The sequence below is a fragment of the Bombus terrestris genome, chromosome 11 (assembly GCF_910591885.1).
Source record: "Bombus terrestris chromosome 11, iyBomTerr1.2, whole genome shotgun sequence".
In the NCBI taxonomy this organism is placed as follows: domain Eukaryota; kingdom Metazoa; phylum Arthropoda; class Insecta; order Hymenoptera; family Apidae; genus Bombus; species Bombus terrestris.
Genome location: NC_063279.1, coordinates 9,333,860 through 9,347,002, shown reverse-complemented (window position 1 = coordinate 9,347,002; position 13,143 = coordinate 9,333,860). Strand labels below are relative to the sequence as shown.

The 13,143-nt window shown below is 36.9% G+C and overlaps 1 protein-coding gene across 4 annotated transcripts in view; it reads left to right on the top strand.

Moving 5' to 3' along the window:
• The window catches only part of LOC100650970 (nephrin), a 484,892-nt gene that overhangs the window by 462,247 nt on the left and 9,502 nt on the right, over positions 1-13,143 (top strand). For 2 of the 4 annotated variants that reach the window (XR_002308146.2, XM_012313714.3), the window contains exons 5-16: positions 4,212-4,391; positions 5,088-5,378; positions 5,907-6,206; positions 6,653-6,789; positions 7,316-7,469; positions 7,943-8,245; positions 9,046-9,321; positions 9,538-9,828; positions 9,911-10,089; positions 10,595-11,015; positions 12,443-12,601; positions 12,894-13,021. Coding sequence is in view for 3 of the 4 variants with exons in the window: in XM_012313714.3 (XP_012169104.1) it covers positions 4,212-4,391; positions 5,088-5,378; positions 5,907-6,206; positions 6,653-6,789; positions 7,316-7,469; positions 7,943-8,245; positions 9,046-9,321; positions 9,538-9,828; positions 9,911-10,089; positions 10,595-11,015; positions 12,443-12,601; positions 12,894-13,021 (2,819 nt within the window). In the remaining variant the exon portion in view is untranslated. Of the gene's footprint in view, positions 1-4,211; positions 4,392-5,087; positions 5,379-5,906; positions 6,207-6,652; positions 6,790-7,315; positions 7,470-7,942; positions 8,246-9,045; positions 9,322-9,537; positions 9,829-9,910; positions 10,090-10,594; positions 11,016-12,235; positions 12,389-12,442; positions 12,602-12,893; positions 13,070-13,143 lie in introns of all 4 variants that reach the window. The other 2 variants (XM_003398914.4, XM_012313716.3) reach the window with 2 other exon arrangements.

Here is a 13,143-nt window from a genome sequence, read left to right as displayed (position 1 = left end):
CACGAACATACGATATTTATAACAAATATACGAGGCATAGACATTTTGTGATAAAATATTCAAAGGGTAGTTGAATCCTCAAACAATTTTATCATCTATTAAAACAAGTAAAGAATATCAAGGAAACTGGTATTTTTTTGTATGCATTTAATTACTAGGATATATGTATAAAAAATGGATATTGTAACAGCACGTAATAATTTAGAGATTCAACTTAACGATAGCAATTTTTATCAACGTTTCAGCATAAAAGGGTGACTACGTAGAAGATTTATTAAGAATCAGAAATTTTATCAAACGATAAATTTTAAGTAAATCTTTGTTATATTTTACAACCAAGAGAAATTATTTTGTCCCGTTAGAACGAGAAAAATAATTTTCGTTTAAAAAAGAATTGGCCGATGGCTGAAAATCCTGTCAGGACTGGGAGATTGGAGTTCCTTGAAAAATTAAAAATCAACACGAATAGAAAATGAAAAATCATACGGCACGGTCGTTTCGTGTACCTTTGGTTGATGGAAAAAAAATGTGGAAATTGAATTTATTCTTAGGTTTTCGAAAGAGTTACCAATGTATTTCATTTGGAATTTTCTTCCCTTGGAAAACCCTGTTAAAATACGGCTGAACTTATTTTAGAGTCATCTCCTTAAATTAAGGTTCATGAGTTCTAAAATTAACGAAGAATTACAGAAACCAGTGAAAAATACAATAAAATCCTTTCTGGTCAAGAAAAGATTACAAACGAAAACAAAATCAAATGTTTTAGAATTTGTATAATTTTATAAGTTCGAGCAACGTAGCTTAATATATTTCTATAATTATATGAAATATAACAAGTTTATATAATATTATAAAAATTCATATTTTTATAAATTTGACCGAAGAGACATCCTTTCCGTCGCTAAATATTAAAAGGATATCCCATTACTTTGGATAATTTATATATATTTGCATATTTTCTGTATAATTTGATACGTTTAAATTTAAATAAATCACTGGAATCACCTTTTCCATCAGAAAGTATTCCAGCTGGCTATGAAATATATCAAAGTAATTTGTTATAAATATCTTTAACATTTCATAAATTTTAATATTTATCTCTTTCGTTCAAATAATGCATATCTTGTAAATTGATTCATAATCAATGAGTCGTTTCTGTTTCGTCCGGAAATTCGAACACCTTTAGCACCCGGAAAGGAACGACGAGAACTCTTGGGGTAGACTCGTGCATGTTCGTCACCCAGTCGAATTTCACACTTTGGACTAAAATTTCAGTGGTTTACGACTAGTTTACAACTAAGTCCCGTGAGTTACTCTACTTCTAACTGTATCCACGCAAATTCTCGCTGTCGTTCGCACACGTTCCATCGTTCGTCGTGAGTTACGAAACTCATCGTTTTCGAAGTCAATAGACGTCTTTCGTTAATTGCATCCTTGTTGCATCTATTTCCTTTGTTAAATTACTGTACCTCAATTAACTCTATTGGATCTCTATTGTAAAAACTGTGACTGACTATACGAAACTGAAATTACAATTTAGAGAAATAAATTAGAATTATATATATTTCGTTAAAGCCAATAATTCGTATCGCAGTTCCCTTCTACTATTCAAAATCTATTTAAATATAAAATAACAAATTTACGTATAAATAGAAATGTAAAATTTATGTATGTATATTTGAAATTAATGTAGAAAAGTAATTCAGTAACAAAGGGAACCTGATCTATTTAATATAACGATATATAATAATTGTAATAGAACTCTAATGGACTTCTGATTAATATTTTATAATTATCTAGTTGTCAGCTGTGTTATTTATTTTCTTGATTAATTATTTTCAGGAAAGATATTCCGAGTTCCGAGTACATTCTCCACGAGCAAAATGAATCGTCACAGTGAATTTTGTAAAAGAAATAATTTATGCTGCGAATGATATCCATTAGCCAATGAAACAGTCGTATAATTAACATCAAAAACAGACTCCATGACAATCGTTTAATTAATATCGAAAATAGCCGACAGTAATTTTCATATCTCTCTAGGTACATCACCGACGACAGGTATCAATTAACCAAACAGCGATATCATTAAATTTAATTAATACGAGATAGACGACTTGAGGTGTCAAGTGCTTAGTAAAATAATTAATGTACATTTCGAAGCGAACGTTCCAAGATCCTTAATGCACGGCATATAACATCCTCCGAACATTTTCAGTCTCCCCTATAATCTTCTTACGTACACTCACACTAGCAAACATAGAAACGTCCATATTTTTCATCTATAACCGTTGTTTCTAACAAGCAAAACGCCTCTTTCTTTATCCATTGCGAGTAACAAACAATAAGAAATAATTAATACTTAACGGAATATTATAGAAATTTACATGTAGCCACGTTCAACGTCGTGTAATTGAAATTCTCGCTGCGTGTTGATTAAATTTCATATATATACATCACGTTTCACCAGTTCGAGTAATTTGTAAACGCGGATCCTCGCGAATATTCGATAAATATCGATCGAAGTTATGGAACGAAGAAATTGGAAGAAATAAGGTGAAACTCGTGTATAATTCGTTGGTGATCGAAATACTTGACAGGTATGGAATTAGACGAGAGACATTAGGAAAAAAAATCGCTTACCGTAGCCGCATTTTCGCGTGTTGCGCTTAATAGCTGCGTTGCGGAAGTTGCGACTTCTGGAAACGAACAGGTGTTGTTACTTCGGGTAAAAGCCTGTCCGGTCTTATTTCACGATGATTTTAACAGGTGTCTCGAGAACGATCAAGAGCGTAAGCCGAGTAAATATTGTTGAAGCGCAATGTCGCGAGTATCGAGTATCTTTAAGAGAGGGTTTTGCTTTTACATCGTTGTAATCCTGTTATTGCGAACTCTGTTAGTCGATATTCGCTATTTATTTATTTTTATCAACTTGTGATAAAGAAAAATCTTATCGACGAGGAAATCTAGTTACAGGCGCTGGTAGAACATTGTAACGTAACCATATTGAGACGAATAAATGCTAAGAATTTCGTGTAAACAGAACTGCAATTAAAAGCAATCAGTTTGGGAATTAAAGCTATGAGATACACTTTTGGGGTTTTGTAAAATTTCTTTAACAAACTATAATTCTATAAATATTCCCATCTGCTCTTCGAACGTTCTTTTCTATTTTTATTTCTCTCTTGTCTTCCTTATTAATATATTTTCATCAAAAGAGAAGACTTCGCTTCGAAGGAAATATTTTTCAACTTCGAGTATCTTCGCATTCTACTGTTATCGATAAAACGTTGTAAAGAGAGGTCGAACGAGACTTCTCTTTTCTCAAGTCGAATAATAATAATTACTAACGATGTAATAATTAATATGAAACGTATTATTGAATAAATCTAATTCATAATATCGATCTATTACGTAGAAGTAGATTTGCTTTAGAGAAAATAATGTTCACGGCTAAAAACGCAGGAAACTTTATCGTAAAATATGAACGAACGATTGTTCTTCTTTTCCTATGCGTTTTACCAAGTAACAGCCACGTATTATCGTGAAATTCGTTACGGGATTGATCCATGTTACAGCCTTAGAAGCAAGAAGACTTTAAAGTGTGTGATCCTATAGAAATAAATTTAATTTAGAGTTTTCTTAATCTATAGTATCTTTAAGGTAAGCTTTAAGAGGATCTACTTAGTTTTATGGAAACGTGTATGTGTGTCCGCGTGTTTGTGAGAGACGGATAAGAGTTCGCATTTGGACATAGTAAAAGGGAAAGCCTGAGAAAATCGAGCCGCGAGACGGTGAAATACGTGAGTTACGAAAAAGGCGAATCGCTTTTTCTCCTTTTTGCTCTATTTATTTTATTCTTGATCTTTCTATCTTCTCTTTTACCTATACATTTTACACGTACGTTTTCTGGATATAGAGACTATTTCGTCATTTTATTATCTATCATAGAACGTTAAATAAAATCTGAAGAGGTAAATTCTATAATTAATAAATCAAGTTTCTAAGAAATACAAGCGTTTTCTATAAATAAAATTCTAAGCATTTTAAAAATTCCATAATCGACAACTAGCGAGTATTTACTCCAATTGATCTGAAGACCAGCTTTAATCAATCTTTCTAAGATGAAACAGATACTACGTGTATATAATAAAATTTATTATATGTATCTTCAAATTAAATACAAAATTATGGTTTATCTGCTGTTTCAGACAAAGAAGTACAGAAGCCCGGTGAAAACAAGAAGGAATTGCTGAAATACGACACTCATGGTTCCATCGTCATTGTACCAACCGCTGACGACAATGATATGGATTATACATGCGAAGCAAATCATCCTGCCATACCTATCGACATGCCCTTAAGAGAAACCATTAAACTCTCCGTCTTTTGTAAGTACAATTTTCCAATATTCCCATGCTACGATTATTACCATTATTATTTTTAAATCTCAAAAGTAGCATGCAACACCAAGTCTTTACAAATTCGTACATATAGCACTGTATTTTAACATTTTCAGAGCTTTTCATTGAAACTCCACCTTATGCGAAACTTTATACATTTTTTTACTCGTATCACGTTTCTCGAGACCCTCGTGTTTCGTCAAATATTTCAATTTTCGAAGACAATTATCGTTAGTATTTCTAAATCTCGAAGTACGATCACGTAGCAAATAACACGGTAACCAAACAACGATAATGCAGGCCAAACCACCTGAACAAGTGCCCCGACGAATTAGTTAATTACCAATCATCTAAATTGCATCGATCACGGGACGTGCGTCACCCGATCGGTTTATCGAGCATTTGCCCGACCATTAATTACTAAAATTACAACGAAATTATACCGGTGATAATTACAATTATATCCGGTATAGGTACCAACGTAACGCGTTACGTCGAACGAATCCATCGAACGACCATCACAGCCGTCATAGCGTGTTAATTTCACGCGTCGCGCGGTTCTACTCACAGCTTCCGGCCAACTTTTATTGAGAAACTTTTTCCATTACTAAAACAACGAAGATCCCTGTTCATGTTCAATGCCCCTGTCCAAATCGGAAGTTGCATGATCGCATCATTTTACAGATCCACCCGGCGTGCCGGTTATCGAAGGATACACCGAGGGAGAGACTGTGAAACGTGGACAACAATTGGAGCTAACCTGTCGATCCCGAGGCGGAAATCCGCCCGCGCAGATCGTCTGGTACAGAAACAACGAACAGGTTAGGACCGTGTATCGAACCGAGGGTAGCTTTTCTGAAAGCGTGTTGTCGCTCATCGCGAAGGCTCAAGACAATAACGCGAGGTACAGATGCGAAGTGTCCAACATTATGAGCGTGGAGCCTATGAAGGTGCACGCGGATCTCACTGTGCTTTGTAAGTACTCGGAGGACCGTAATTTTGGATTATCAGAATTTTTCTTTTATATTGAGAGAATAGTTATTGTATATGAAAATAACAGGAAAAAGACATGGTAGATATCCTTTTACCGATTCTTTGATTTTAATGTCATCTTGTGGGTAAAAAGAAATATTTTAATATCAAATAGCTAGAGATGGAAAAGTGCGGTTAGTTGTAGTTGAAAATATAAGCGAGAGAAATATGTCCTACAATTCTGATAACGTAGCATTGATTAACAGTGCAGTTAATTATTCGTTACATTAAGCAAATAGAATAGAAATTTTCTTCTCGGCTTAGAATGACCAGAGAGAAATATAAAAATAGTTAAAGTAAGATCATCGTGCGAAAAAAAGCCAATACTCGAAGAACCATATACACTTCAACGAACAACAACAAAATCGAAATGCTATAACTTTAACCAGTTTCCACCCTGGTAGCTCGTGATTCGCACTCGTTTCACATCCAGAGAGGGCTTTAAATCACTGACGATTGTTTTTCCCTCAGTCGCGCCATCCGGAGTGACGATCACGGGGCCCACAGAAGCAAAGGCGGACGAACAAGTGGTGATCACCTGCACCACGGAGAACTCGAATCCTCCGGCAGATATCAAATGGACTGTGGATGGTCACAATTTCGAAAGCAACGCCTCTAGAACCGAGCCAGCCCCTCAAGGCGGCTGGATCACCACCTCGAACGTAACTTTCAACATAAATCGCACGAGTCGCAATATCGTGGTGATATGCGACGCGTCCAATGTCAAGCTGACCGAAAACGTCGTCAGAACGCACACCATAACCGTGATTTGTGAGTAACGCAATTTGATGAAGTAGACGATAGACAATTAGACGAATGACTGTAATGTAAATATAATCCCAGAAACGCAGTCTGGTCTTAGACAGCGAGATTAATATGAAACTAATCCGCAAGCTAGCCGAGACTTCGCGTGTCTTGTCAGTTTATCCGGGATCTATGAGCAAGTGGATCGAGAACAGTTACGTTCGGACATGAATCCCGATACCTATCCGTGTAATACGAACTTGCAGACACAATTAATTTCGTCTTAGTTCAAGGGACATCCAGATTCGTGATGAAGTTCCTCTGTTAAATCCCAAGCGTAACAATCTTGTCTCGTGATGCATTTTGTTGGCCAATTAGAGTGTCTTAGAGCTTCGTGGATTGATGTCACGATATTGTATATTGCTCGATACTAGAATGGAAATACGAGCGTTGGTTTATTTGTTTTGCAACAGATCCGCCGTCGAGGCTTGTCATCACGGGTTACGAAGAAGGGACGACGATCGACGCTGGCACAGTGCTCAGATTGATGTGCACCGCCACTTCCGGAAATCCACTCGCCACGTTGAGTTGGTACAAAAATGATAAAAAGGTGAGTGGACTGTTTGGTCGTGAAATTGAGATTTTTTAGTCACTGCTGATGAGTGACTTAATGGCGTTGGAGAAGAACGAGTAAATACGGTCGATCGGAATGAACAGAACTGAAAATTTTAATTAAATTTCTGTCATATTCGTAAGCGAAGTTATCACCTTTTAATCTGATTCGTTATTCGATTTTAATGCACTTTATTCGATCGTTTTATACTTGCCTCATGTGCTAGATTTATTGTACTTTTTAATGGAAATTTTATAGAATAACTTACTTACGAAATTTCATTGCAATGAAATTAAAAACTACTAATATTTCAAACATAAAATATAAACGTCATATTTTACGATTTTGATTTAAGATAAAAGCCAGATCCGACGATAATAGCGGTATTGCTCGATTATCTTTCTCAATTTCAAGCAACACGTATGAAAAGGACTATAATAATTTTGCCTGCAAAGAGACGAGACAAATAAAAGCGTAAGGCACAAGCAAGTGTATTTATTTATCCATATACTTTCTGTTTTAGATACAAGGAACCACGAGAACGCGAGATCACGCGGTTTCCAGTGAGCTAACGATACTCGTAAACGCATCCGACAATAACGCGCGCATACGATGCGAAGCAGCGAATTCCGCAACAGAAATTCCTCTCCTCAAAATGCTCGTCCTCAAAGTGAACTGTAAGATATACTACGCTATATGTATAATACAATACCTTACTATATTCTATTTAATAAACAAAAATTCGTCTCTTAATGATGGAAGTAAAGAAAAAAAAATCTGATAACTTACAACTTTTGCTAATATTGTTATTCGACAAATTATTGTGCAGAGGAGCTCAGAAAATAAATCCTTTACTTTCTACTGTCCCGCCCTATACACCCTAGACTCTAAAAAAATCTTCCTGTCCCTGTACTATAAATCCTAAAGTCTTCCCTAAAGTTTCAAAGCCCTCGAATCAATCGCATTTCACAAATCTTGTGTTTGCCAACTCCCCCAAAACCTCGCCATTGCTACCTTTAATACCACATAAATTAGCCTACCCTGCTCTTCTCCGTGTCTGATCTTCGAATAAGTTTATTTGGGGCTGACAAGCAGCGTGGCAATTCCTTCCAAGCAATTGACCCGAAATTACCATTGTTTTTTGCTTTAGTTCCGCCTGAGAAAGTGAAGATCAGCCGCGAGCCGCAAAATCTGCACGCGGGCCAAGAGGGCCGTATCATTTGCGAATCGAGCAGCAGTAATCCGGCAGCGGAGATGTCGTGGTGGAAGGGCGGTATCCCCGTGCAGGGCACCAAAAATGGCACTAAGCCCGGCTTACACGGTGGATTTCTGTCGTTCGTTGAGCTCACGTTGGATGTTACGGAAGAAATGAACGGAGAGGTGTACACGTGTCAGGCGAGAAACAATCAAATGGACAGGTCTATTCACGATGCCACCACCCTCGACGTATTGTGTAAGTATTATACAGCGAGCCAAGAGTGCGTCAACGATGAAAATCAGCGGGACATCGACATGATAGCCAGAACGATATCCGAATGAATATTTCATACTTCACGCTATACGGTCGATGTATCGCGGTGTATACAGTTTATGACAGTCGCAAAAAGAAAGTTGAAAATATTTCATAAAGTACTGCTAGGTTCGCTAGTACCGGAATGCTTTGCTCTGGGGAACTTTTGGATGAAAATATCGAAAGATGATTCTAAAGTCGTCCGATTTTTTTGTTGTCCGATGCGTTTGTTGGAGAGACAAGAATATGTGAATATTTTCGTTTTGTCGACGCTTAACGCTGCTATGATTCTCGAACTTTTATGTTTCGGTGTTGCTCTCGTTTGAGCGAAGAGAAAAGATTTTTAATGCTTCGACGAGATATTTGACATGAAATTGAAACGAGAAGTCATGCGTACGAGTAATAATTTGTTCGGGGTTTGCTCACACTTGAAATATTTTTGAACGCTAGAAAAGTGCAAGTGGCCAGAGTTAAAAGCTATCATCGAAGGATATCATATTAATTCTATCATGGCTGAAATTTCACCTGGTGAATTCCTTTTATTTTAGAAACGAATGAAGTGAGATAAGTACATTTATTTCATTATTATTCGATGATAGACGAAAAATAAGAAAATTATTGCTCGGGGTGAACTTTCACCTATGATAGCCTTTATGAGTTAAGGTCGGCTGCTTTTAATATTTTTGGCGTATCCGAGTTAAATAATTGTAGACGGAGAGTATAGCTTTAACCGTTTGTTATAGACAAGCCGATATTCTCCTCGATCGAACCTTACGAATTGATTGGAATGGAGGCTGAACCTTTCGTGATTTCTGTTTCTGCTATGGGAAATCCTAATGAGATAAGGTACACGTGGACTAGGGATGGTTTACCATTGGTCAGCAATAGCAGAAGGATATCTGTTCGCGCTTCTACCTTAAATATCACTAAATTGGATCGTCATGATGCTGGAACTTATATTTGTGAAGCAACTAACGAGGAGGGAACGACGTTTTATCAATTGAACTTAACTGTTCAATGTAAGTTTCATTTCGAATGATCAAACGATATTAGATATAATATTTGTAGAATTGAAAATTGGAAGATTTACAAATTTTTGCATTTCAAAATTCTGAAATTTTACAACAATATGATGATCACCGCAGTTACATGTTATTTGTGTCTTTAAACGTTTAAACGATCGTATTTCGTCGCTGGAGAAATTAATATTTCCGTTTGCACCGTGCGTTTTCCAGACTCTGCAAAAATTAAACGCACCTCGACGTCAGGGATAGTGTATCCTCCTGGAATCGAAGCGAAATTGTTCTGCGAAGTGGATGGCAGCCCCATAGGAGACGAGTATGTCACATGGCAGAAAGTTGGCTCCAACTCGGAGCTCTCTGGTCGATATTCTACCTCTTTTATCAACAAAACTTCTTATCTCCACATCGAAAACCCTGATCAGGAAGACGTCGGAGAATATCAGTGCAAAGTTAACAATGGAATCGGAAACGTTACCTCTGAACCTATACTTTTCGTTACAAACTGTACGTACAACTTGATCGTCGATAATAACTTTCGATTTGAATATTTATCTTTCTTTTTTAATAAAATAATATATTGATACAGTTAAACCACAAATGATGAACACGCCGTTGACGAGAAGAGCAGCAGCAAATAAAGGGATAAACGTGTACTTGTACTGCAAAGCTCGAGGTTCCCCTTTGCCACGATTCTCCTGGACATTTAATGGAAAAACTTTACTACCTAATGTTACAGAGCATAAATATGGCATTACCCACACTGACGTAAGTTTGATCTCAACTGTAGAATTTTAGAAATTAGAAGATTTCCATTCTACTCCCTAAAAATCACTTTAAAACTAGAAAACGTGCTTTCTACACTGATCTTTCGATTGTACGTGAACTACCATTCGCAAAACATAATTTCATTCCCTTGTTTTCGATCGATTTAATTAATTCGTAAATATTTCTGCAACTTTAAATTTCCCCATTATTTAATTTATCGTATGTTACGCAAAGAGAGCTACGCGCTTTTTTAAATAAAAATAGAATTTACGTAGTGAAAAGTCACTGTAAATATCCTAAAGTACTCGATTTACGAATGGATAATTCCGAAATTTGAAAATTGCTCGAATAAGCCACGTAACCGAGCGTCCTTTTTGTCAATTTCGGAAAGCGTTACCCACCGGAAACCACGAGAAAGCCCGAAACGTTATTTACCCCGGCGAAAATTGATCGTCCCGCCGTGCAATCTCGCCAAACGAACACGCTTGTGTTGCTCTTTTTGCAGCTAAGCGAATTAATTTCCGAGTCGTCGCTGTCCATTTTCCGCGTGACGTCGCACGATTACGGAAAATACGAGTGCCGTGCGATGAACAAAATGGGACAGTCGACGGATATCATACACCTGGACGTGACGTCGCCGCCAGACAAGCCGACCGACCTCGAGGTCTATAACGTCACCCATGACTCCGTCACCCTAATGTGGAAAAGAGGATTCGAAGGCGGTTTGCCAACCTCCTATCAGATACGTTGGCGACAAGCTCTCGACTATGAGGATCGATATCACTATCTGGATGTATCACCGGGAGAATATAAAACCACGATAACGGCATTGTCCCTCGGAACTTACTATGTGTTCAGCGTAAAAGCCATTAACGAAAAGGGGGACAGCGGCTTTCTACCGGACCTAGTCAAAGTTCAGACGCTACGTAAGTTATCTTCTTTTCTCACTTTTCGTATTTAGAATATCATAATCCTAACACTATATGCCGTAGTAGCTGCTTTATTAGGGCAAAATTGCCATTTTAGATTATGAACATTCTAACCAGGCTAACATAAAGGACCGTTTAAAACTGTTGAGACATTGAAAACGGTTCGACTAACAATTTTTAGATTGATACGACATATGATATTATATGGTAGTCGTACTTCTTAGAAATATACGTTTTCTTATTAAATACATTAGATTACATATAGATTGTCTTTTAGTAGAATAGAAGTAAAGTAAAGTAACAGTAATTTGAGATATAAATCGTATTTTTGTTTAAAGAATATTTGCTTGGTTCAAGGGAAATAGTAAGAATATTACTGGGACGCATCTAATCCATTTATAATAGTAATGAAGTAGCTCGCTTAAGTAAAAGTATCATCATTTCATTCGTGAGAAAGTGAGAATATTTCCATGAACAGTTCTAATTTAAATGTTTACATGCAATTGTCTTCAAGTTGAGACGAAAGATACAACCGCTTGGTATGGTGGAGGAAATATAATGGATTTTGCTTGCTTTGTTAAATAATTGCTTTACAGAAAATCCAACGAACATTCCTCCGTTCGTATTTCATTATACCAGTTATACTTCCTCTTCCAAATCAAACTTTCGCCCTATTAAAAACGATTGTGCATGTACATTAAAATTGTCACAAGAAAATAATGAATCGTAGCTTATATAACAAAAGATGTCCGCATTTTGCATTAAATTCATATCATATCTTATTCGTGCTTTAATCATCGCATCTCGATCTCCTTCTGCTAAAAAAGCAAATCGAAGATAAAACGAAATCGGCACGACGTCTAATGAAATGCCTAGCTTAACGACATCGGACGTGAAACTCTGATTAACAATCAACGACGGTGAAGCAACATTTGTTAGAGTTCACCTAACGAGAAATATCGATTATCATAATTACCAGTATTTAACTGCTATTACGTAGCGTAAGCTGATTAATAGTCGTAATATCTGTAACGATGAAGTCTCGGACAAAGTATTACCATTGCTGATGGACTTAGGCGCGCTAATTAAACGTCGCGGACGCGACGGCAATCGTTTAATAATCGATCGATCCGAATGCTAAAATTGTAACTAACCATTGTGGACTGTGTCGTTGCATGAATAACAATTCGGTGATGGGGCGTTGGCTTGGCTTACAGGGGAGGCTCCACCTACCGACGTGACATCCAGCGAGATTAATTCTTCCTACATGATCGTCATTATCATCACTGTTTCTGCCTCTGTTTGCCTACTCATTGCTGCGTCCATAGCCTTTGCTACATTAAAATCGAAAAAGAAGGCCCAACATTCCGGTAAATATAATCACTCAACCCTATATTTGTCTTTTTTCTGCTTTTATCCTGCAGGACCGAATAACGCGGAGAACCTGCCGGACGTTCTCTCGGAAAAAGGGGATTTTACAATGAATTATATCTATACGTTCGCAGCAACCTCCCTCATCTTTTTAATCATTAATATCTTCATCATCGCGTTGTGGTACATTATGAGAAAGCGAAATAAATCTCGTAAGTTAATTTATGTACAGTGAACATTTTGTTCCAGTCTTCTTCGTCGTCTGAAAGATACATATATATATACACTTTATGAGAAATAAGATTATTTAGATTTAAGTTATTCTATAATGTGTATCTAACACATCGTTGCTGTCAAATTAATGAAAATTTGACGAACCCGTTCGCTTAATTCTAAAGATGTTATGATACTTATGATAGGCGTGTTAATATTATAATATTATAAAAAGACAAAGGAAACAGCAATCTTGAATGTTTTGTAATATGTGTTCCTATCTTTGCGCAGGAATAAACAAATCACAAACAGCGGATATGTACGCACCATCAACCGTGAATGGAGACACCATGACCGGCGAGTTAAGTTCGGTTTCCGATGAGAAGAGCGACGTTAACTTCGACACTAACGATTACGTGGTCAGTGCGATCAGTCAGTATGTTCTTAGTAACAAGTAATGCCGGAGGGTAGGTTTGAGTTCTATTAACACATTTCTGTTCCGTTTTGCTTCCGTTTCGGACCCCCTTCGCTTCTATTATTT